Raw genomic sequence first — 22798 nt, 5'->3', positions numbered from 1 at the left:
TAAAACCCAAATGCCAACAGCCTAGAAAATAATTAAAAAAAAAAAGGTAAAAAGATTTGATTTTTGGGGGAAATTTCTTTATAACATAAGTATCGATGAACTGTGAAATGCTCTTCAAATGTCGTGCATGCATATCGTTGCACCCATTTCCCTCTCTGCATGCTTAGACGCTTTCCTCTCTCCCTTTCTCTCTCTCTGTCACCGCATCGTCATTTCGGTATTACTATATTCACCTTGATTCATCCCACCGACCGCCGCCGCTGTTTTTTTTTTGTTTCCTTTTATTTCGTTTTCTGCAGCTTTTTTTTTTTCAATTTAATTGCGGAAGTCTCAGATTCGATTTGGGGCGTTTTCAGCTGCAATTGGGCGCATGGGCTCTGTTTTCGTCTGAGGAACTTCGCATGCGGACGTTGGATTCGTTGGATTCGGACGAGGTGAGTGGAAAGATGTGATTTTTATTTTTAATTTTTTGAATTATTGAGTTTGGGTTTGAGATATTGCCTTTTTTAAATGATTTGAGGTGTGGGAATGTGTCGATTTCGTTTGAATTCGTTTGATCTGGGCTTAGGGTTTTGATCGTGATGAGTTTTGGGTTTGGGGTTTTGAAGGAAATCCTGAGAATTTGAGAGAAATGGGGTCGAAGAAATGCATGAATGAGAAGTGCTGCGGAACGACGTCGTTGGATTTGAAGAGAGGATGGAGCTTGAAATCCGGTGGATTTGCTTCCCTTTGTTTCAAGTGCGGGTAATTTTTCTAAATTCCGATTATGGCCCTGTTTCGCTCACCGCCATTGCAGGTCTGGTTTCCAATTTCTCGAGGGCAGTTTGGGGATGCGGCTGTTTTGATGCCTGAAATATAGATTCGTTGTTTTTCCATTCTGTTACTATGAATAGCCTTTTCGTTTTGCTTCCACTTGACTCTATATTTAGTATTTTTTTCTTGACAAAAAGTTGAAATTGAGCTTAGTGGGAATCTGGTATTTGCTTGTGTTTTTCTTATTTGAAAAGGTAAAAGTGAAAGGGATGAAAAAAGTTGCTATTTTGATGTGATTAATGTAAAGATCATAGTTGGTGATGGACTCTTTGATCTATATTTAGTAAATACATCATGAATTTGTATATGAGTGGTTTAAGAGTATTTTTGGGCTGTAGTAGCTCATATCTTACTTGCCTGAGAGCATTTCTCGTGGTTTTGTGTATTATATCTTTTACGAGGGTTAAAGGTTTATTCGTTTCGAATTTCGTTGTTTACTTTCCCCTATATTTCATCTGTGCCTTTTACTTGTCTGAAATGTTGCAACTGAGCTTGGTAGCAATCTGGTAAGTATTTTGTTTGTTTAATTATGTGTTTCTCTTATTTGAAAAGATAAAAGGGAAAATGATAATAGTTGTTGCTATTTTTATGGGATTAGAGGATTAAAGATGGACTAATGCAAAGATCATAGCTGATGATGACTGGTTGATCTATATTTAGTAAAAATATCATGAATTCTTATATGAGTGATCAAAGATAATTTTTGGGCAGCAGTAGGTCATGTTTAGTTGCCTGCGAGCATTTCTTCCGTTTTTCGTATTTTGTATCTTTGACGAGTAACTAAAGGTTTATTCTTTTACAAATTTTCATTGTTTTCTTTCTCCTATTACAGGGAAACAGATTTAGATGCACTGGTTTGCCATATTTCATAGTGTGAATTGTTGATCACTTGTTCGTCTATATTTTCTGCTCGTTTCTTGATCTGATGTAGTTTTGATGTGGATTTCAGATCTGCATATGAGAACTCTGTTTTCTGTGAGTCGTTCCATTCAGACGAATCTGGTTGGAGGGAATGCAGAACATGTAGGAAGGTAATGACAGTTTGGTTCCCGCGTCTTTAGCCTGCACCTTTTTAATTATATTAACTAACTCCTTATGCTTTTCCGCTCGGCAGATTCTTCACTGTGGATGCATTGCTTCAAAACATTTATTTGAATACATGGATGTAGGTGGTGTTGCATGCATAAGTTGTGTTAAGCGTTTGGAAATTCAATCTCCGCAGCCAATGCAGGTTATAGTTCGTTTCTTCTTGAAAGATGCTATATGTGTTTTTCGAGCTTGTTCTTTTCTATTTTTAAAAGAAGTTTGATTGTCTATAGGCTATAGCACTCTGACGATTATTGGTATGTGTTGCTGAAATCGTATTCGTGATTGATATATGAATTTATCTTACCTTCAGTTATCATTGCAGTTTTAGCGTTCTTCGCTACATCTCGTGTAATTTGATATTGGAAATAATATTAGCCAATTGTTTTTAATCTCCACATATGTCTCAATTAGTTATATGAAATTGATTCTTAAATAGTTTTTGCAGATTCCAAATATTATTTCAGGTGGCAAATCTGTCAACAAAACAAGTTCTCAGGAGGCCCAGCCGATACTGCTTGGACTTAAAGTTGACGATGAGACACGGAAGCTTCTGCAGATGTCGAGGGCTATAGGGAGTGTGCCTCCAGCAGTCGAACTCGAGAAAGAAGAACCTGTGATTAGATATACAGAAAACAGTAAACGCGTACAGAGTCACCCCCAAAATGGTTCATCGTCTGTTTCTGCCAAACCCGACTACAGCCGCCCAAAACAAGGGGTCAAAGATATGTATGAATCTCTAGCTCTTGCGTCCCTGAAGTTCTCACTGACCTCTCATTTGGCTAGTTCAAGCAGTGTGCTGGCTATTCCTGCTCAGGGCGCGCCTGTTCCTGGTGGGATGGTCGAATCAAATGAAGCGTCGAAAGGTTCTTTGCAACATGGGCAAAAGGCGCATCATGTCTCCCCCAAACCCCCCAAACACAGCCCAGCAGGCTCGGAGGCGAATAAAGGATCGGCTTCACAGGCGCGTGTTCCTAGGCCTCCTACCGAAGGGCGGGGCAGCAAACACTTACTTCCTCGGTACTGGCCTAAGATCACAGACCAAGAATTGCAGCAATTATCGGGAGAGTATCCATGATATACATTTACACTTTCTTATATCTTTCTGTACTTTTAATTATGCATAACTTCGATTATGTCGCCTGCTTTTCATGTCTTTTAACATTTATCAAGAATTTGCCTTAACCTTCGACTCCTAGTTTTAACTCCACTATTGTACCATTGTTCGAGAAGACTCTTAGTGCCAGTGATGCTGGGCGAATTGGTCGTCTGGTCCTTCCAAAAGCATGTGCTGAAGTGAGTATTTGGTTTCGAATTTTTGCAGTTTTTCATTTAAAAGTTGTATCTTTCCCTTTTTATTCTTATGTTCTTACAAAATAATATGCTGAGCAGGCGTATTTTCCTACTATCAATCAGTCGGAAGGTATACCTATAAGAATTCAGGACATAAAGGGCAAAGAGTGGACGTTTCAGTTCAGATTTTGGCCTAATAATAATAGTCGGATGTATGTTTTGGAGGGAGTAACCCCATGCATTCAAAATATGCAGTTACAAGCTGGTGACACAGGTACACCCTTTTCTTGTGTGTTGTGTCGAACATTGAGATGAAGACCGCTTCAAAACTTTTCGATTTCTATTCATCTGACATTTGTTTTCATATATATGACACTTGGTAAGAACTAAGATCCTCATTAATTGCTGCCACTAGTATTTTTTGGTTTTATTCACCTTACATTTTCGTTTTCTTGCTCCTTTTCTTCACCATTCCTATCTGGATGTTGAAATTGAAGTCAATGGTAGTTCTTTGTGTAAGATGAAATTAATTTTCGAAACTGTTGAATCTCTTAGTGCTGAGCTGTGTTTGTTTTACCATCAATTGCTACATCTCTCAAAGGGAATATGGTGTTTCTGATTGAATTTTGATGAATTAATTCTTTTGTTTTCGTGCCTTCTTTGCCTTTGTTTAGTGATATTTAGTCGGATCGATCCCGGGAGCCAGCTCGTCATAGGCTGTCGAAAGGCAGCTAACAACACTGATGTGCAGGTCAGAAACTTTAGGCATTCCCCCCTTTCCCTTTTTTTAATTTCTAGGGATTTTGATTTTGCATTATTCAAAACTTGAAAGATTAATCGATCTCTTGTAAATACTATTTAGGAGCCACAAGCACCACCATCCTTGAACTGTGATTCTCCGGGAGAGGCGTCATTTTCTGGGGTTAATGATACTCATACTTCTGTATGTTCTTATTTGCTATTTTGCCATGATTTTTGCTTTGATAAATTTCGATATCTGTTCTAATCGAGATGCTCTGATGCTCTAAATGATGTGAAGAACGGAGGCCGAGCATCTGACGATCCACAGCCGCATCTGACCACAGCAGAGAAGAAGAAGGCTAGAAACATTAAAAACAAGAGGCTTCACATGAATAACGACGAGGCATCTGAACTTAGGGTCACTTGGGAAGAAGCTCAGGAGCTGCTTCGTCCAGCTCCGTCTTCTGAGCCAACTGTGGTCACGGTTGATGGCTATGAATTCGAAGAATTCGAGGTAGAATTTTAGAAGCATTTCAGTTTTGAGTTCTGATGGTTTTTGCTATAGTTTCGTGTTGACAATCGTCTTATCTTGTGTAGGAGCCACCTGTTTTTGGAAAGAAGACTATTTTCATTTCTCAACCTTCTGGGTAAGGATTGTTATTTTTAAGCTCGTTACCGTTGTCGTTACTTCTTAAGAGTTAAGAGCACTCATCCAAGTGTGGACTTATGTTCGTATACCTTTAGACTTATTCTTTTGCTCTATAAATCGAACATGATGTGAAAAATTTAGGCATATCTAAGGCTTCCCCAATTGCAAAGACTAATAGAACTGTTTGGCGTTCTAAACAAGTGATAGACGTCATTTAATTCTGCTTTTTTGGGTGGTATTGACAACGAGATTTGTGAAACGGCTACTTTCAGTGGGCAGGAACAACTGGTTCAATGCGACAGTTGTTCGAAATGGCGAAGGTTGCCTGCCAATGCACTCCTGTCTGCAAAGTGGCTATGTTCTGATAATATCTGGGACTCGAGCAGGTTAGTCCAGTGGTGTTTCGAACATGTTACAAATTAACGACGATTTAAATTCCTAGCGTAGTAATGCTGATGATCTGTTTTGAATATGTATCTTCATAGTTATGTTTTTGATGTGTGAGGATTGCTTCTTGGTAATTAGTCAATTTTGTGATGCTATCGAATTCGACTTCTACTCGTATGACTTCTTGGTAATGAGTCGATTTGTGATGCTAATACGAATTTCCACTCTTGTGATCATCTTTTCAGGGCTGCGTGTTCTGCTCCAGAGGATGTAAGCCCGGGAGATCTCGATTCCTCTAGCCTTAACAAAGGTAAGGGATTGGTCTAATTTGTAAACACATGCATATGAATAACTCGAGCTCGTGTAAACCTCACGAACATAGATCACACTTTGCTTGTTGCGTATGGTAACACCCTCTCGTTAGAAGCCTTCTCGTCTTTTATATGCATATCTAATTTCTCAAAAGCCCCTTTCCTCTGTTTCTCTCAAACACACACGCGTCCGAAAAACTCGAGCTCGTGTGAACCTCACGAATACAGATCACGCTTTACACATTGCGTATGGTAACACCCTTCTCGTTAGACGTCGCCTTCTCGTTACACATTGCATTTCATTTACAAATTGTTACTATGTTGTCTTGCTTTTTTCCTGGCTTTTTGTATGGTTTCTGAAAGTTTTTATTCGTTTCCGGCCGCAGAAAACAAGAAGCAACGGGGCACGGAAAGCGCGGCGTCGAAAGGAGGGGAGCCGTCTGGACTGGACGCTCTGGCGAACGCTGCGGTCCTCGGCGATGCTGTCGCCGACACGGCAGATAACTCGGCCGGGGCCACCACGAGGCACCCGCGCCACCGTCCCGGCTGCACATGCATCGTCTGCATCCAGCCTCCGAGCGGGAAGGGCAAGCACGAGCCCTCGTGCAAGTGCAACGTCTGCCTGACTGTCCGTCGTCGCTTCAAGACGCTGATGATGCGCAAGAAGAAGAAGCAGTCGGACCGCGAGGAGAAGGAGAAGGAGGACAGCAGGGCCGCGAAGGAAGACATCGCGGGGATGGCGCTCCTCGACATGAACAACAAGGGGAACGAGACGGGCGGCAGCAACGGGGATCAACCCGAGGAGACGAGCAGGGGTGGGGGACTGGACTTGAACTGCGACCCCCGTCGGGAGGACGAGATCCTCGCGGAATCCTCGGCTGCTTTCTCGCCGGTGGACGTGTTCGCGGGCCAGAATGGAGAGTGAAGACCGGAGAAGTTGGTTGTTTGTGTTTTCGTTGAAACTATAGAGAGGTTTTCTCAAGAGTTCTTACAGTTGCTTTTAGATTATAGAGTCTATCTGTCTTGTTAAACTCTGTCAATATATATATAAATATATAGAGAGACATACATATTTTATAAATTTAGTAAAAGTACTTTCGTTTTAGTTTATGTTGGTGGAAACATGAATTGTGTGTTTATACTTGGAGAAAAATCCCCCCAGAGTAGCAACTAGCAATGTACATCAAGAAAAGGTTTTGGTTCTATTTTCTTATGTGTTTTCTTGAGGTAGAGATTTTCATTCATGTTGATCTAGTGCCATAATTTTTGTATACATGTTTAGTTTATTTTGGATTTGAACAATAGCCTATAAATGAAATACTATAAAGTTTCCAATTAGTTTAGTATTAATTTCCAAACATAGGTATAATTAATTTAAGATTATGCACATGTGGATCCGTGGCGCAATGGTAGCGCGTCTGACTCCAGATCAGAAGGTTGCGTGTTCGATTCACGTCGGGTTCAATCCCCAATCCACTAATTTTTATTTATTTTTTATTTATTTTTAATTAATTTTCCATTACAAAGATGATTATAAGTTAATGCTTTAAAAAGGTTCAAATCGCATCCAAACACAATTGCTCTATGAAGATCTTGACCCATTAACTTTAACCAATATCGAATGACACAGTTCTAGATTTTGTTAATATTTCAATAGGGTTACCATCAAATCCGCTCTACGACCTGTGAAATCATCTCACGCAAAACTCTCCCTTTTTCATCAAAGCCCTAAATCTTCCATACTAAAATACAATAACGTGCTTAAGTACAATAAACTTTTAAATTGAACTTAACTTCCAAGAAAAAATACATACGCTTCAATTTTGAATTATGTCACCACAAAATTAAAACATCTTCAAGGAGAATTATTTTATCCTTCATTCACAGCAAGTTCTTACAACCTAATAAAAACACATAAGCCAAACTATACCAACTATTACAAGTTATACAAAAATCTATTCACATTATCAAGCATATTCCTCTACTGGTTTACCTACCATCATTCAACTGCATCTACTTGAGTCAAGAAGCTCATAACCAAAGCTCTACCTTTACATGCAAAATACGACATGTTTCTTCGTCACTACTTGCACATGTTTCTCCACTTGTCCTTCAAATCAACCTGAACCCGGAAACCCATTAATAACTTCAACGAAACAAGACGCGAGAAATGAATTTAGGGAAGCCGGAGAGTGTACTTACATCAGTTCTGCCATCAAACGCGTCTCTGTATTCATCAAGGATCCGCTTCCAACATCCTTTTCCAAACCTTCATGAAATCGAATAATTCCTTTTAAGCCCATATATAGTCGTACGATACAGAGTACAGAATATAATACTCCATTTAAAATGATACTTGAGAAATTATTAATAAAAAAAAAATCAATCTTGCAAATTCCCATTACAAATGAAGTAAGGGATAGTGCATACCTCTCTACTCCAATTCTCAGAGTTTCTTCTTCATCAAGGCTCCACTTCCGAGCTCTCCTCCTCCTCTTCCCATCATACTGCCGCAAAGGCGATGGTTTGAGAACTGTGTCAATCGGTGATCCATCATTCGAATCATCCCACTGCAAACACCATTCAAAAGAAATGAAACATGACAGAGCAGACAAATGATCGAGCCAAATAAGCAAGTGCAGTAAACAGAACAAGAGCGAGCTTACTACCTCTGATGTACGAGCAGTTCCGTTCCGTTTCATCAAACTTGACCTATGCACATTGTTGGCATTAGCAACACTAGATTGAACAACTCTATCACCATCTGTAACGGGAATTTTGGGTCCATCATTACTGGTTCCAGCCCTGTCTTGACACTCATCTTGCCGCCTGGGTTCAACATTACTGTTTTCAGCCACTTCTTGACGCTTATCCTGCCTCAGACCGTCGTGGATTGCATCAGCAAGTCGCAATGCATCAGGAAGGGGATCCTTAACAGATGCTCGGAGCTCCTTCGAACTCTTTTTAAGGGCTTCCCAAGCTTCATTTGTTTCTGCACTGCGTGGTGACCTTCTATGTATCTTACCCGATGGCTCTGCCTCATCAGCTTCGTCACAGTCAACAATTTTTGCTCCTCTCGAATTCCCAGCTGTAGATCTCACACGTCTCACACCAACAAGCTTATCTTTAAGCTTGATTTTCCCCTTGTGCATTTCTAAATCAACAGCAACCAAGACAGAAGAAATGAAACAAAGAATGGATTTCAAGAACACAAAACAAAACTCTCAAATTTCACACGCTAGCATCGAACCAATTCAACAATAAACAACAACCAAGACAGATAAAATGAAACAAAGAATATTATAAGCCATAACTTCAAAACAATCAAAACTTGAGATGGAATTCAATAACACGAAATAAAACATTCAAATGTAACACGGCATCAAACCAATTTAACATAATAACCACACATATTCAAAGCTATCATATCTTGAGATGGAATTCAAGAACAAAAATCAACACTCTCAATTTTCATATAGAACTCACCTTTGCTGCCATTGCTTCCATTCGCAGCCCGATCAACACAAGGAGATAGCGTTTCTTCTTCAGCTACTGGCTTAATCACTTAAAATAGAATCCAAGAACACAAAACAAAACTCTCAATTTCCACATAGCATCGAACCAATTAACAATAAAACAGCCAACAAACTCACCTACGCTGCCATTGCTTCCATTCGCAGCCCTAACAACACTAAGAGACAACGCTTCTTCTTCAGCTACTCGTTTAATCACTTCAATTCGCTTAAATTTGAACAAACCCTCCCCACTCTTCAGTCCAGCAGCCACTGATTCAAGAAATGAAGGCCCCATTTTATCTCTCTCCTCATTCAGATAAAACCTAACAGCCTTCTCCGCCGAATCTCTATCAAATTTCTTGAAAACACTCTGGCACACACTATCCTCCCACACCGCCACTTCAATTTCATCCTTCCACACCCACAGCTGCTCGGAACCGAGGCCCCCTCTCTGTGCACTCTTCTCAATCTTCCCAATCCTCCCCCGCCAAACCCGTTTCACAGTCTCGAAAAGAATAAACTTGCTGTCGTCTCCGTGTTTCAGAGGCCTCAGCGTAATATCCACCGCCACAGAGCAATACGCCGATTTTAAGGCGTTCGATGCCTCATTCCCTCTCCGGCATTCAATTCCGTCCAGCTGCTCCAGCAAATCGAGCGTGGCTTCGGAAAACGAAGGCGGCGAGAGCTCGAACTCGAGTTTCTTCAGCAATATGATTTTTTGCAGTTTGGGGTTGTCCTTCGGGAGCGGCAGCGCGCCGAGGAGCGAATTCAGCGTCCGCTCCTCGAGCGGCTTCCGCAAGAGGAAATCGAGAACCCAGCTCGCGGCGTCGAGATCGAGGTCATCCATGGCGGATTCAATAATGCATCCAGAACCTGATTTCGCAGGATAATTCTTATTGCTGTTCATTCGAAATGATGGGTTTGGTATTGCGATCGACGGAGGCACGAAAAGCAGAAAATTGGGGGAAAATTCAAGGGTTTGAGAAATTGAAACGATTTATGGGCATGTTTGGTTTGGGCTTTCATTAAAACTTCCTTTGAACTTACATTATGATTTGTGGGCTTGAATATATGAGTAGTTTGCTTTCATTGAGTTATGAAACTGTTAACTTTCTATCCAGGCAAATATTGAACATTGAACTATTTTTATTTGTATCGTCATATTTGAATACAAAATATTTGATCTATGAATTTTAAGTTGGCCTTTTATTAGTGGGATTAATATTCGAGGCTTAAACCACATTCTTGGTGTTTGGCTAACAATACTAACAATTAATGTATCAAACTTTCGTCCTCATAAAGCGCAATTTAATTCATAAGACAAATATTCTCTATTCAATAGATTGGAATTCGAGTCATCACATTGTAAATGACGAACCATTATCCTAGCCCGACTCTACCCGTCCTTTAGATCACGTGGAAAAGTCAGTTTGGATGAATATGTCCAAATATTAGTGAGCTATTTAGGACTCTTAGCAACCGATATAACTCTAAATGTTTGGGATATGTGTAACATTAACTAGTGTGTGGTGGTGAGGCATGAGTACCACGAGGCTATTTCGATGCAGATTACTCCCTCCGTCCCGGATAATTTGTCCCATTTTTTCCATTTTACTTCATCCCACATAATTTGTTACATTTCACCTTTTTACTATTTTTGAAAGTGGACCTCATATTCCACTAACTCATTCCTACTCACATTTTATTATAAAACTAATATAAAAAAGTAGGACCCACGTTCCACTAACTTTTTTAATTCACTTTTCATTACATTTCTTAAAATCTGTGCCCGGTCAAAGTGAGACGAATTATCCGGGACGGAGAAAGTATTTTGTAGGCTAATAAGTGGGTCGGAGTATTTATTTATTTATGCAAACCAATAGTGATTTCAATTGGGCTGATTGAAAACTAATTGGGCCAATCAAAGGATATGGCCCAAAAGAGTAACATTAGGGTTTCACCAATCGCATATATTTAATCTTCTCACTGATCTTCTCGTCGCGCTTGTTTCCTAACTCTTCTGCGTTTCAGAGCTGAGATCAAGTCCGTAGCTCAACAATGGTGAGATACAATTTTCTCTTGTTATTTTCAAGATCGGTGGATAGTACATTCCTATTTTTCGTTGCAGTTGGTTTTTTTCAGCTGAGTAATGAACAATCTACTTTTATTTTTGTAAAATTGCAGACGTTTAAGAGAAGGAACGGCGGTCGCAACAAGCACGGCCGTGGACACACCAAATTCATCCGATGCTCCAACTGCGGCAAATGCTGCCCTAAGGTATTTGATTTTTCCGTTTTTCTGCTAAGATGTTAGCTAATTAGCTACGAATTCGCATCGTCCTATTTTGGTATTGGCAAATTGGATTAGTTCAGAATTATTATGTGTTTTTGAAATTCGTGAATTTTACGAGCTCCTTTTGTGAATTTTTGAATTTCATGAATTATGTGTAAATTGTTATGATTGTTCAACAGGATATACACAGTGCATCATGAATCATGTGTGAATTGTTATGAATTATGTGTATGAAAGTTTGATTGATTCCAGTAGTTATAAGGATGATTTATGATGTGGATTGTGTTGTTTGGTATATGCTTGATAGGATAAGGCCATCAAGAGATTCAATGTGAGGAACATAGTCGAGCAAGCTGCAGTTAGGGATCTTCAAGAAGCTTGTGCCTATGATGGTATGCCTCTTCTTCCTCTTTATTGGCTTATACTCTGAACGTTGTTGGCTTTTGCTCGATTAATTGTTAGGATGATATGTGGTAACCATCCAATTCCTTTTGGCAGGGTACACCCTTCCTAAGCTGTACGTGAAGGTGCAATACTGCGTCTCGTGCGCCATTCACTCCAAGGTAGTGAGGGTTCGATCCGTTACTGACAGGAGAAACAGAGAGCCCCCACAGCGCTTCAGGCGCCCAAGGGTCAGTTTTACTGCAATTTGCTGTTCTTCCTTAAATCGATGTGTGCTACTACTATTATTTAACCATTATTTTCAAGATGACAATCATATTGTACATAATATTCTCAAAACCGTTAGTCATTGTTCCCTTGTAACTCTAAAGCACAATCAAATTTCTGGTTTAGGACCCCATTGCTTCCACGACATTACTTTGTCTCTCGTTTGTTCTGTTTCTCACTCGACTAATATACTCCTTTTCACATCCTCAGGATGACATGCCTAAGCCTGGCCAAGGTCAAGCTCCACGGCCAGGTGGCCCCCCTCAAGCTGCTCGCCCTTGATTCACTTCGTTTGGAGTTTTGTTACTAGGCCACTTGGTCCCCGCGTTTTCTGTTTTTGACGATCACCGTTGTTATATTTAGTTGCCAGGCACAATTCATGTCACCCAATTTTATCTGCAAACAGTTATTAACTCCAGTTGTTCTTTATTTTAAAGTACAATATCATATTTTTTTGTGAAATAGTTAGATGTTTTACATTGTGCTTAACTTCATGAAAACCCTGTTTTCAAGAACTAATGGTCAGAGGTAGTTTCTTTTGGGTACAATATTTAACTAAATGTTTATTAAATAAAGACATCATTTTTGCTAGTACTACTTTATTGTTTATCTTATGCTGTTCTTCTTTTATGTAACTTATAAAATAACATTGTATAAATATGATGATAAATGGGATTATGAGATAGAGGTATGGAGGAGTACGTATTTTTGTATCGGTCATATATTGTATTAGATGGCCAATAATAGTAGTTGTGCTCAATTATTTTAATTAATGCAAAAGGGAAGTGTAGTGTACAAGTGATTATTTTGAATTGACAAACGGAGATTTCACCATATTTAATGATGGGTTGAGAAAAATATATCCTCTTCAAAACTTTGGAGTGTACCCATCAATTTATAATAGTGGATCAATGTGTAGTTTATTAATAATTGGGAGGCCAAATCATCAATACAGACATTAGATTTATTTAGTCAAAAATAACATTATTCATAAAATTGGAAAAAAATTACATATTCATAAAATTGGGATAACATCTCTGTGAATGGTTCAATCAACTGATTGAGATCTACTGTAAAATAAAAAAAAATTGTAAATTTATTAGTTAATAACACAAAATATATTAATTAACAAACGATAAATTCTCAAGTTCTTATGTAAGAATAATTCTTAAATGAACCACTCTCTGTATATACTATTATGAATGTTAATCAATTTCTGATTTGTTCTATTAAAACTTTAAAAATGGAATCATAAGAATTACAAATTTTAATATTAGTATTTATTTCAGTTCTTCCATGGGGAGTACTTTAATTTGGTATATTTAATGCGGCACTTAAAAAAAATTAACTTAGGTGAGATCAATATTATTTTATTCTACACAGCAAGCAAATAACATCAACATTTGTGAACACGTATGCAACAAATCAATCAAATATTATCAGAATATTTCTTAATGAGAAAATTAAAAATAATATTAAAATTGATTTATTTACGACTGATTTTTAAAGTTACTGTCCACTAGAATTTAATCAAAATTTATAATTATTTTAATAAATTGCTCTAATAAAGAACATTCTTTATTCCATAAATACACAATAAATTAAAAGAGGATTGTCAACTTCTCCACCCAATTTTTTACAAAATCTCAGTAAATATTTATACCTTTTCACCACAGCATTAATGATAACAAGATGTCTTTTACGACAAATATATATAGAAGGACACCAGCATTATTGGTACAATTAAAAACTGTACTATCATTCTGACAAAATACATATACTACTTCTTCCACTAGTTATATAATCCAAATCATAGGTTATATAGTACTTTATATCAGCGAACACATATTTATTCAATATTATTTTATATATTAAAAATTAAATTTTAATTTAGTTATTTAATTTTATTTATTTAAAGTTATCAAGAAAATAAAAAATTGAGTTATACTAATATCTTATCAATTTACAAATTTACTAACGTCAATAATATTTTCTAGATACTAAAATTAAAAATAAACGATGGGCTTTCTATAACTATAAATGAATAAATTGTATTTAAGAGTTATAATAAAAATACCTCTTAGTTAAAATTATTAATTAAAATTGCACGTTTGTGGAAAAATTATTACTGATATTACTAGATGAAATGACATCAAGTTCCAAATCCAATTCAATTTTTTATAACATTTTAGTAATTCCCTTCTTTGAAATTAAACTGTGTAAAAGATTATATCCGTAAAAAAATAAAATAAAATAAAATGTGCTTAAAGATTTACGCAAATGTAATAGCGTTAAACTTTATTTATTACAAATTCCTCCCACGTAACGACGTCGTTGGAGTGAAACGATGGCGTTTTACGTTAGAAATAAACAAAAGCGACTGTTTCTTCGTTCTTTTTCCCTTCGTCGCGTCGCGCCATTTGTAGATATTTTCACGAAGAAGAGAGAGAGAGAGAGAGGGAAAATCCAAATCTAGACGTGCGCATATACATATATAACATATATATAGACATATAGAGGCGCACGCAAACGTGTATGTGTAGAGAGAGCGGTTTTGTTTTGGTTTTTGTGTATCTCTGAAAATAACTGAAAAAAACATGAATTGGAGCAAGCTGGTATAGATTTTCCTTCTCATTTCCGGATTTCTCTCACTTTAGTTCTTCATCCGAAGAATTCTGGTGGAAAATTGAGGCGGAAAGCCAAAATTAATGCTAGAATTGTTGTCATATATATGTCTCCGCAAAACCCCCAAATTTTTTTCTAAACCCCTTCCCTCTCTCTCTCCGACGGCGGAAAAATGAGAATTCGCTTGGAGTTTTAAGCTGTAAGGAGTGAAAAACGATGATTGAGAGAGATGGAGAGCTGGGAATTCTTCGAATTGAGTGAGTTTTCCTTTTTTTTGTTTGTTTAGGGAATGGGAAAGCTGAGCTCGGAAATCGACGTTTCGGCGTCTCCTCCGGCTGATCCGGCGTTGATCAGTGAGGAGTGCTTGTCTGCGGCGGAGCAAGTGCTGAATTGCGTTCACCCCACGCTCGACTCGGAGGAGAAGAGGAGAGACGTCGTTGAGTTCGTTCAGCAGCTCGTCAAGACTCGTTTGAATTGCGAGGTAATCGATTTTAGTCTTTTTAGATTAATTTTTTTTTAAATTTATTTTTCAAAATTTGTTTTTTTGGAAACTTAGTTAGATTTGAAATAATTAAATCATTGTGTAGAAGAAAGACAAAAGCTTTAAACTTTATCTATGAAGAATAGGTCTATTCTGTTGAATCTGTGTGATGGATTCAATATTTGTCCATCTAGAATAGGCCTATGTGCTGATCATGAATCTTATTGACTAACAAAAATCCATATAATTCTATTTGATTTTGTGAAGTATGATGAGATTGGAGTCTTCATGAGTCATGACTATGAAATGGTCTTGTAATTAAAATAATTTAGGTCAAACGGTTTGATTTTTTTGAAAGTGGTGGAGTAAGAAGACTGGGAATATATATATAAATCAATGATAAATAATATGGTAGCTCCATTATCTTGACTAGTTCGTGTCGGTATCAGGTTGTTCTGTATGGGTCAGTGCCACTGAAGACGTACCTACCAGATGGTGATATTGATCTGACCATCCTAAAGGGTCCGAATGCGGAGGAGTCTTTGCCCCATGATGTTCTCGCTCTTTTAGAGGCTGAAGAGCAGAATGAAGATGCTGAGTTCCGAGTAAAGGACACTCAATTTATTGATGCTGAGGTAGTTCATTGTTATTGATACTAGTACCTTTCTTCTTGGATCGTGGCTAGTTTAACGTATTGTAGCACGTTTAATCCTATGCTGTACGGCTGTACCATATCGAATTAAATAAACCAACTGGAATGTGTATTTGATTATGCACATTATGTTTATTGGTTTTTGCTATGTGGAATGAGTAAAAGATAACAGCTTTCACTTGTGGAAAAACGTTATTTTTTTCTTTTTCGGGGGGCTCTGGACTGATTAGTATCTTGCTTCCAATGGCAGGTCAAACTTGTTAAATGCTTTGTGCAGAACATTGTGGTCGATGTAACCTTTAATCAGCTAGGTGGACTTTCGACACTCTGTTTTATTGAGCAGGTAACTGTAAAGACGTCATTTTTTTCGTGAGATGGTTATCAGTTGTGTTTGTATTTGTGAATTTAGTGCTTTGCTCTGTGTAATGTGCTGGAAATTTTCAAAGTCCCATACCCACTTCAGAACGATTGATACCTTTTGAAGTGTGTTCTGTGCATGGTTGCTTGAAACATTTTTTTGAACTTGTTTGTGGATCAGGTGGATCGTCTCGTTGGGAGAAATCATGTCTTTAAACGCAGTATTATCCTGGTTAAGGCTTGGTGCTATTACGAGAGTCGTATACTTGGGGCACACCATGGGTTACTTTCGACATATGCTTTGGAAATTCTTGTCTTGTACATATTCCATTTCTTCCATTCATCGTTAAGCAGTCCTTTGTCGGTGAGTACCTGTCACTTACGACTCTTGGAAAGGGATGGATTATTGTTAGTTCCTTAATTTTGTACTTTCTCAATAGGTTCTCTATAGATTTCTCGACTACTACAGTCAGTTCGATTGGGATAATTATTGCATCAGTTTGAAAGGTCCACTTCATAGATCATCTCTACCTGAAATAGTGGGTGAGTAATCAATCCTCTTCAATAACATAGTGATACATCTTTTACTTAATTGTAATACCTTATTGCTGCTTAGTATTTCTTTTCTTGATATCACGCAGTGAAGATGCCTGAACATCGGTGCAACCGTCTGTTGCTTACTGAAGAATTTTTGAACAGATCCATGGAACTGTTTTCAGTTCCTTCTAGGGGACTTGATGCAAACCCGAAAACATTTCAGCCAAAATATCTGAATATTATCGACCCACTGAAGGAAAACAATAATCTCGGGCGCAGCGTACACAGAGGTCAGGAAAGCTTATTGCTGATATTTGTCAAGCTGATGGGAAAATATAATTTGTAATTAACATATTAGCAGTGTAAATTGTGACATTTTTAGGCAATGTATGTTGTTTTTACTGTCTGCTAGGCAATTTCTACCGCATAAGGAGCGCATTGAAGTATGGTGCTCACAAGCTCGGACAGATTCTCGTACGCCCAAGATGTGAAGTTGGAGATGAAATCCGTAAGTTTTTCTCTAATACCCGCGCAAGGCATGAGCATCAACATAGAAGTGTCCCTAGAACTCTGGCACTAGAATTTAGCGATGAAGAGTCGTTGACTGCATCTTTATCATCCCCGATTGATCTGTTATCTGACGACGACGACATGCTTGCAAAGTCCTCCATCAGTGATTTTGAGGACGAACGTATCTCTGCTGAACACTCGAGGAAGGAAGTTTCTCCTGGGATGACATCTGAAGATTGCGATTCGAGGAATAGCAAGCCAGATTATGCATTATGCTACAGTAATGGCGGGTCTTTGCCCGAGAATCATTTCCACAAACTGCATTATCTCGCCTCAAGATCATCTGCAGAAAGTAGAGTCTCGGAGGGGTTTGGCTTCAATCCTTGGTTCAAGAACAGAGAAGAACACGTTCGAATGGATAATACGTTTCAATGGTGTATGGACAACCACGAAGCTGCCTGCAGCTGCATTACTGGTTCTAATTCGACTTCAAAGGCAAGCGTTATTGAAACTCCATCTCTTGATTTTAGAGAACTGGACTCTGCAAGCGTGGGAGGCGAATCAGAAGCTTTCAATCCACTGGCCGATTTAACTGGAGACTATGACAGCAACATCAGGAGCTTGCTTCGCGCCCAGCTCTGCCATGGGTTTACGTTATCTGCAGCATCTGCCAAAAATCCTTCATCACCATCACCCGCTTCAGATATTCAGAAAAGGCCATGGGAAGTTGTTCATAAATCAACATTGCTCGAGGAGAAGGAGTTCCCCAAAATAGATTTACACTTCATGCCCACGGACCACGTTATGTATGCTAGCTTTGAAGGGACAGACAAATCTCGAGGACTTGGCACCTACTTCCCCGATATGGTATAGCATCGCTCTATATTTGTTTCATACCATTCGCCATTATCTGTATTCTTAAAACTCCCTATCTGCAGAGTACTTATTACATGGAGAAGCCTTCCCACTGGAGGGGAAGGAGTAATTTCCCGGGTATACAAAACCACCACAAATACGGCCACAGCAACGGCTCAAAACCTTCTGTCAATTCACATTGTTCCATAAACGGTAACCACGACGTTCTGCCCACACGGAGAGGACATCCAGGAGAAAGCAAGAGATCAGATGTGAATTGCCAATCGCCCCGTGCAGCCGGAGGCGGGAAATCGATCAATGGGCGTATAACCACATCATGCACAATCGAGTTTGGCTCCGTTGGGAACCTTGCAGAACAGGTCATATCAAGCTGCGCCTCAACGGAACCAGATGGAGGAAGGTACCAAAGCATTTCTTGAAAGTGTTGATCATCTTTATAGTTTTAAAAAACGCGGTTGTGCAACTTCAGGGTTGCAGGGCGGGCGATCCACCTGAAGAATGAAGACGAGTTCCCTCCGCTGTGCCTGTGAACTGAGTGTCGTCGTTCAACTTGTACAGTAGAGGCGATGTGGATTCAGACGCTAACAAAAACGGCTTGACTTTTAGGCAGCCATAACCGCTTGTATCTTAGGTCCTGTTACGATACTTACGGGATGTGATACAGTGGTAGAGCGTTCGGTTCAGTTGTTTGAACCTAGCTCAGCTGAGCCATCGTTTCCGATGAACTAAGGCCAGGTTTGGTGGTGAACTATCATTCATACACCAACTCCTAATTTCTTGTTATCTGTGACATGACTGGAAATTTGGTGTTCTAATCTTCTATCTATTTTATCAAAGAGGCAGTTTTCAGTCACCAATTGATTAGAAATCAATTTGCTGGCAATTTTGTAGATAATATTGATATGTGCAAATTAGATAAAGGCGTGAGCACGCAAAAGCGCTAACACTTGCACTATTCGCGTGCTTTCCTTTAACTATTCATCATCATCTCCCGACCCAAACTTTTCTCGGTCGAACCCCTTAACCAAGCGTAAATAAAATAGAAAGCATCGTATTACGATTCAAGCTAGATGGGAACAATTATCCCCTCTAGTCTCGGCTGATTAGCATTACCATTGGCAGATAAGGAACATCCAGCAACTTCACGGGGCTCGTCCTCCATCATCGACCAGAAACTGTATTCATGTATTCTGAACCAATTGACCCTATTCCGATCGAAAATAATGTCATGCTCATAATAATCTGTTGGTTTCTGGATTTACAAGATATAAGCCGGGCTTAATACCACCCAAAAAAAGGAATACAAAGAACTAACTGAATCGAAATTACAAAGGAAGATTCGAAACAAATAAACTGGAAAGGAATTTAGCCGAGTCGAGGAGGCCTCTTTCCGCAAGACGAGATACGCTCCGGTAGTGCTCTTTGGATTGGCGTTTCGTCCCCAAAGATAAAACGGCTAGCGTATCTGATGAAGCAGCACCGCAATCAACAGAGCTCCGGTGAACTAGATGGAGGAGAAGGCAGAGCTTCGACATAAGAACAATGCAGATGGAGGAGAGAATGTATGATGTAGAGTGTGGATTCTAGTTTCTGCTGTGTAGAATGCTAGAATGGCTAGCCTATTTATAGGCTCGGTCCACTGCAGGGGGTCAACGGCCATAATGGCTGTCATCAATGCTAGACCGTAACGGTCGTCGGTTACGAAGCGTTACAAAACGTTACAGAGCTGAGAGTCTGAATCTAGAAGCTTCTAGATTCGTTCATGACGTGGACTATCACGTGTCAGCCACGTTGGCTTACCGCGTCATACTGACGAGGTGGCATCTCGCTTGACTCGCTGACGTGGAAACGGTGGTGGTCTAAAAAGAACTAGACCCACTAGCCTTGGGCCATGCCCACAACTAGGCCCAAGCACCAAGCCCACGACCAGGTCCAAGGGCACGGGCACGCGGCTCGCGGTGGCGGCGGCGCGCGTGTGGGCTCTATAGCCCATCTTAGTCCACTATAATTATTCCATGTAATAATCCTTCTTATTAAATACTAGTTTAATAAGGTTGTAACTTCTAATGTTGGATAATTAACTCTCTTAATTATTCCCTAAGCTTCTCTCATATCTCATTAAGTTTGCAATTTTGCACAACTTTAATCCCTTATCTCTCACTCACCGAGAATCGGATTTGAGAAAATGAATATACCACGGTCATCTACTCCGAACGTAGATCGACGCTATATCATTTAATTTCACAAAATTAAATGACTCGTTGAAATTATAATTGGTCAAAGTTCATTGACCGGGCATAGATTCCAACATAATCAAGAACGGTGCGCTTACTACTCTTGCACGTGAACACAAATACAAACACACGTAGTATTTCATCAGATGTAGCATCGAGACGACGGGTCGAGGGGGCCAACGCCCATTTTTCCTAAAATTTTTGAAGGGTGATGAACCATAAGATTGCACAGATTCTTGTCATCCCAGTGTATTTAGGACACCTATACTTTCCACATTCATTCATCAAAAAAAGATGATAGAAAATTTGGGATTTGATGCTAACAACTGATAGCTAGCTCTCCACTTCTTTTTGTCTATTTTGATGGTGAAAACCACTAGATTTTTCTTCACTAATGTGTAACATGTAATTATAAGCTCTTGCAATTTCTTAATGAAAATACATATGTGGAAGTTTATGCCAAATTTTCAGTAATAATTCTACACAATCATGTCAAATGTATATAAAAGTGAAACAACCATCACTGTATTAGCATGATATGTCCAAATTAATATGTAAAAATGAAAACAGCCATGCGAAATATGATGAATATATGTCGTTGAAATTTTTGGAAAATAAATAATGGACAGAGGTAGACAACCTTTATTGATGCATGAACAACTAAATCATTGTACTTTATTTTGGGGAAAAAAAGTGGCTTTACTTTAGCCCTACCTTATCCTCTAGTATTTTAGTGTGTTCACTGTGTGAAAATTTAATGTTGAAGACGACATACACTTCAAGGGAAATAAAAATTTAATACTTTAAACATGAAGAAAATATAAAAGGGAACAACAAAAGTACTAAAATAACTGTAATATTCAGACCTGTCAGATAGAATCTATGTAAATTCTGATAAATGCAGTCTGAAAAAAACATAAATGATCTATAACTCAAATTGTGTCCTTCATCAATATTCATTTTATTTCTTTGTATAAATTAGCTCACAATATTTGTACATATTCCTTTTCTGGAAAACTTTAAAATTTTCTCTATTTCTGGTAATGGAAGCAGGCAAAACTCAATAAGAAACTCAGGTAATAGTAATACACTCCCTTTTCGAATTGTATACATAGTGTGAGTGTGTGACAAGAAATCTGCTAAAATTTTCTTCTCGGTGCACATACCGCACTAAAGTCTTTAAGCAATAAGCGGCCAAATTTTCCCATTATCGAACGACAACTAACGTTCACCTCAAACCGCCCCATAACCATATCAACTAGTAGATTAGTACTTTCTACCTCCAACAATTTTATGCCAAGTGCTTTCACAGCTTCTAAACCATGAAAAAGACATCAAATTTCTTTTAATTTTTTTGGATTAGTTTTTCCATCAAGCAAAACTCCAAAAATAGGGATTATTCCTTATGCTTCACCTCATCTACTAATTGTCATTATGTACATAAAAAGAAAATTAATTTGTAACATAATTTGTCAATAAACATCAATCTTAGTCTAAAAAAAAAGAAGAGAATGGTAGTATTGCTAACTCTTTACAAAAACAGCTAATTACATTTAATTTGTTACAAACATTTAAATTATTACATAACTCAAGCAAAATATACAAATAATCTATTTTTTTTTTCTTTCTACAAATGGAGTTGAGCCCAGATTTGCTCAAACGCTTTGATGATCAAATCATGATAATTATTTGAATTCAGTGAGAGATAGCAAGCAAGAAGCTCTTCCAAATCTTTAGCCTCTCTTAAATTATTCTCAACAATCATTTCCATCATCGATTCCTTGAAATCCTTCTCTGGATCGAAAGAAGCTTTAACAATGGCGAAGCTCTCGGAGAAGAACGCCCCTTTCTTCCCCTCCTCCTCCCCATTTCTCTGCCGCCGCCCTCCCGGCTTCCTCCGGCCGAGTCTCCGGCCGTTTCCCCGGATTTTGACCCCGCCGGAAAATGACTTCCGGCCGCCGGCGCCCCTCCCCGGAGATTTCACCGGCGCCTCGTTGAACGCGGCCGGCTTAGTCCGGATGGGCGGGAGGCCCTGCTCTGATATCATGTTGAATTCCGCCATGCTGCTGTTGTCGTCAGTGCGTACAGTACCGGCGTCGTCGACATCGATGATGATATCACATCCACACGAGTCAAATCCTGACAGGGAGGACTCTGAGAAGTCCATCTTGACAGGGGAGGTGGGGCCGGCCTGAATGTTGCCTGCAGGGTTATTAAACCAGGCAGGGATTTCAGCCTCAGAAGGGGCGATTTTTCTCGGAGATGGCGTGTAGACCGTCCTCCTTTTCACTCGTCTCTTCGCGGACTTCCTCGGAGGTTCGTGCGGGAAGCGACTGTCGCTGAATTTGGGATTCATCGGCGAAAGACACAGTTTGGTGTCCATCCTAACGTACCCCGAGTCCGAGGTGCTGTAGAAGGATTTCCTCGGATTCGGGGCCGAAGATTGTATGTTTTTCTTGATGGAGTGAGAGGGGTTGTGACTTCGAATTTTGCTCATGTCTCTTAACTTGTAGAACCAAGCATTTGGCATCATGTCGGATAGCTTGAATCTATGATTCCCCATTGATCAAGATTGTGAAATTTGGGATGATTTTGGGTAAATATGATGAGACTTAGGAGAATGTATAGTTTTTGGAGAAATTTAATTTGAGATTGTGTGAGAGTTGAGGTATAGAGGGAATGATGTGTGAGATATGATGCTAAATACTAGAAAATGATGTGTGTTTGATAATTGAGAGTGTGGCCCATAAAGGGAACAATGGCATGCATA

At 39.0% G+C, this 22798-nt stretch overlaps 5 protein-coding genes and 1 non-coding gene across 9 annotated transcripts; 4 read left to right on the top strand and 2 right to left on the bottom strand.

The window, feature by feature from the left end:
* The first annotated feature begins 91 nt into the window (after positions 1–91).
* LOC148930593 (B3 domain-containing transcription repressor VAL1-like) lies at positions 92–6385 on the top strand. 2 transcript variants are annotated; one of them, XM_089069114.1, is made up of 15 exons: positions 92–217; positions 357–434; positions 609–744; positions 1763–1844; positions 1928–2044; positions 2348–2967; positions 3099–3195; positions 3292–3466; positions 3867–3943; positions 4055–4135; positions 4232–4447; positions 4531–4580; positions 4855–4968; positions 5215–5279; positions 5667–6385. In XM_089069114.1, exons 3-15 carry the CDS (start codon positions 632–634, stop codon positions 6203–6205), a joined length of 2346 nt encoding a protein of 781 aa, XP_088925240.1. In that variant the 5' UTR covers positions 92–217; positions 357–434; positions 609–631; the 3' UTR covers positions 6206–6385. The 2 variants fall into 2 exon arrangements, with proteins under 2 accessions (XP_088925240.1, XP_088925239.1); XM_089069113.1 differs by having other exon boundaries at positions 2339–2967.
* A 287-nt stretch (positions 6386–6672) lies between these two features.
* TRNAW-CCA (transfer RNA tryptophan (anticodon CCA)) lies at positions 6673–6744 on the top strand. Its single transcript has one exon. It is a non-coding gene; the product is annotated as a tRNA-Trp (tRNA).
* Positions 6745–7134: 390 nt separating this feature from the next.
* Positions 7135–9804, bottom strand: LOC125216510 (uncharacterized). Its single transcript, XM_048118243.2, has 6 exons — positions 8934–9804; positions 8767–8844; positions 7950–8434; positions 7711–7850; positions 7483–7549; positions 7135–7402 (listed from the first exon to the last, which is right to left on the bottom strand). The coding sequence occupies exons 1-6, from the start codon at positions 9700–9702 to the stop codon at positions 7364–7366; spliced, it is 1578 nt and encodes a 525-aa protein (XP_047974200.1). The 5' UTR covers positions 9703–9804; the 3' UTR covers positions 7135–7363.
* A 926-nt stretch (positions 9805–10730) lies between these two features.
* On the top strand, positions 10731–12218 carry LOC125212250 (small ribosomal subunit protein eS26y-like). The gene is made up of 5 exons (XM_048112359.2): positions 10731–10856; positions 10980–11072; positions 11395–11479; positions 11586–11719; positions 11967–12218. Exons 1-5 carry the CDS (start codon positions 10854–10856, stop codon positions 12036–12038), a joined length of 387 nt encoding a protein of 128 aa, XP_047968316.1. The 5' UTR covers positions 10731–10853; the 3' UTR covers positions 12039–12218.
* A 1962-nt stretch (positions 12219–14180) lies between these two features.
* On the top strand, positions 14181–18647 carry LOC125215712 (uncharacterized). 3 transcript variants are annotated; one of them, XM_048117228.2, is made up of 10 exons: positions 14181–14371; positions 14668–14862; positions 15312–15497; positions 15765–15857; positions 16053–16235; positions 16312–16414; positions 16513–16698; positions 16821–17785; positions 17857–18194; positions 18272–18647. In XM_048117228.2, exons 1-10 carry the CDS (start codon positions 14354–14356, stop codon positions 18294–18296), a joined length of 2292 nt encoding a protein of 763 aa, XP_047973185.1. In that variant the 5' UTR covers positions 14181–14353; the 3' UTR covers positions 18297–18647. The 3 variants fall into 3 exon arrangements, with proteins under 3 accessions (XP_047973185.1, XP_047973183.1, XP_047973184.1); XM_048117226.2 differs by having other exon boundaries at positions 14182–14371; positions 18264–18647; XM_048117227.2 differs by having other exon boundaries at positions 14182–14580; positions 18264–18647.
* A 2911-nt stretch (positions 18648–21558) lies between these two features.
* Positions 21559–22709, bottom strand: LOC125215790 (transcription repressor OFP3-like). Its single transcript, XM_048117339.2, has one exon. It carries the CDS (start codon positions 22589–22591, stop codon positions 21656–21658), a length of 936 nt encoding a protein of 311 aa, XP_047973296.1. The 5' UTR covers positions 22592–22709; the 3' UTR covers positions 21559–21655.
* Positions 22710–22798: the final 89 nt, after the last annotated feature.

This window comes from Salvia hispanica, chromosome 3 (assembly GCF_029641045.1).
Source record: "Salvia hispanica isolate PSC_SH4W2 chromosome 3, Shi_PSC_v1, whole genome shotgun sequence".
In the NCBI taxonomy this organism is placed as follows: Eukaryota; Viridiplantae; Streptophyta; class Magnoliopsida; order Lamiales; family Lamiaceae; genus Salvia; species Salvia hispanica.
Note: the sequence above shows the minus strand (reverse complement) of the source record. Positions and strands in the feature narration are given on the sequence as shown.

Excerpts from the sequence above, each read along its gene's own strand:
- LOC125212250 (XM_048112359.2), top strand. Across the intron at positions 11,073-11,394 it reads GCGGCAAATGCTGCCCTAAG|GATAAGGCCATCAAGAGATT; the intron begins GTATTTGATTTT and ends TATGCTTGATAG. Across the intron at positions 11,720-11,966 it reads AGCGCTTCAGGCGCCCAAGG|GATGACATGCCTAAGCCTGG; the intron begins GTCAGTTTTACT and ends TCACATCCTCAG.
- LOC125215790 (XM_048117339.2), bottom strand. The coding sequence starts at position 22,591 with ATGGGGAATCATAGATTCAAGCTATCCGACATGATGCCAAATGCTTGG.
- LOC148930593 (XM_089069113.1), top strand. The coding sequence starts at position 632 with ATGGGGTCGAAGAAATGCATGAATGAGAAGTGCTGCGGAACGACGTCG. Across the intron at positions 2,045-2,338 it reads AATCTCCGCAGCCAATGCAG|TTTTTGCAGATTCCAAATAT; the intron begins GTTATAGTTCGT and ends ATTCTTAAATAG. Across the intron at positions 3,944-4,054 it reads CTAACAACACTGATGTGCAG|GAGCCACAAGCACCACCATC; the intron begins GTCAGAAACTTT and ends AATACTATTTAG.
- LOC125215712 (XM_048117226.2), top strand. Across the intron at positions 17,786-17,856 it reads GCACCTACTTCCCCGATATG|AGTACTTATTACATGGAGAA; the intron begins GTATAGCATCGC and ends CCCTATCTGCAG. Across the intron at positions 18,195-18,263 it reads ACGGAACCAGATGGAGGAAG|GGTTGCAGGGCGGGCGATCC; the intron begins GTACCAAAGCAT and ends GTGCAACTTCAG.
- LOC125216510 (XM_048118243.2), bottom strand. The coding sequence starts at position 9,702 with ATGAACAGCAATAAGAATTATCCTGCGAAATCAGGTTCTGGATGCATT. Across the intron at positions 8,435-8,766 it reads TGGAAGCAATGGCAGCAAAG|AAATGCACAAGGGGAAAATC; the intron begins GTGAGTTCTATA and ends CTGTTGATTTAG. Across the intron at positions 7,403-7,482 it reads CGTTTGATGGCAGAACTGAT|GTTGATTTGAAGGACAAGTG; the intron begins GTAAGTACACTC and ends TTCCGGGTTCAG.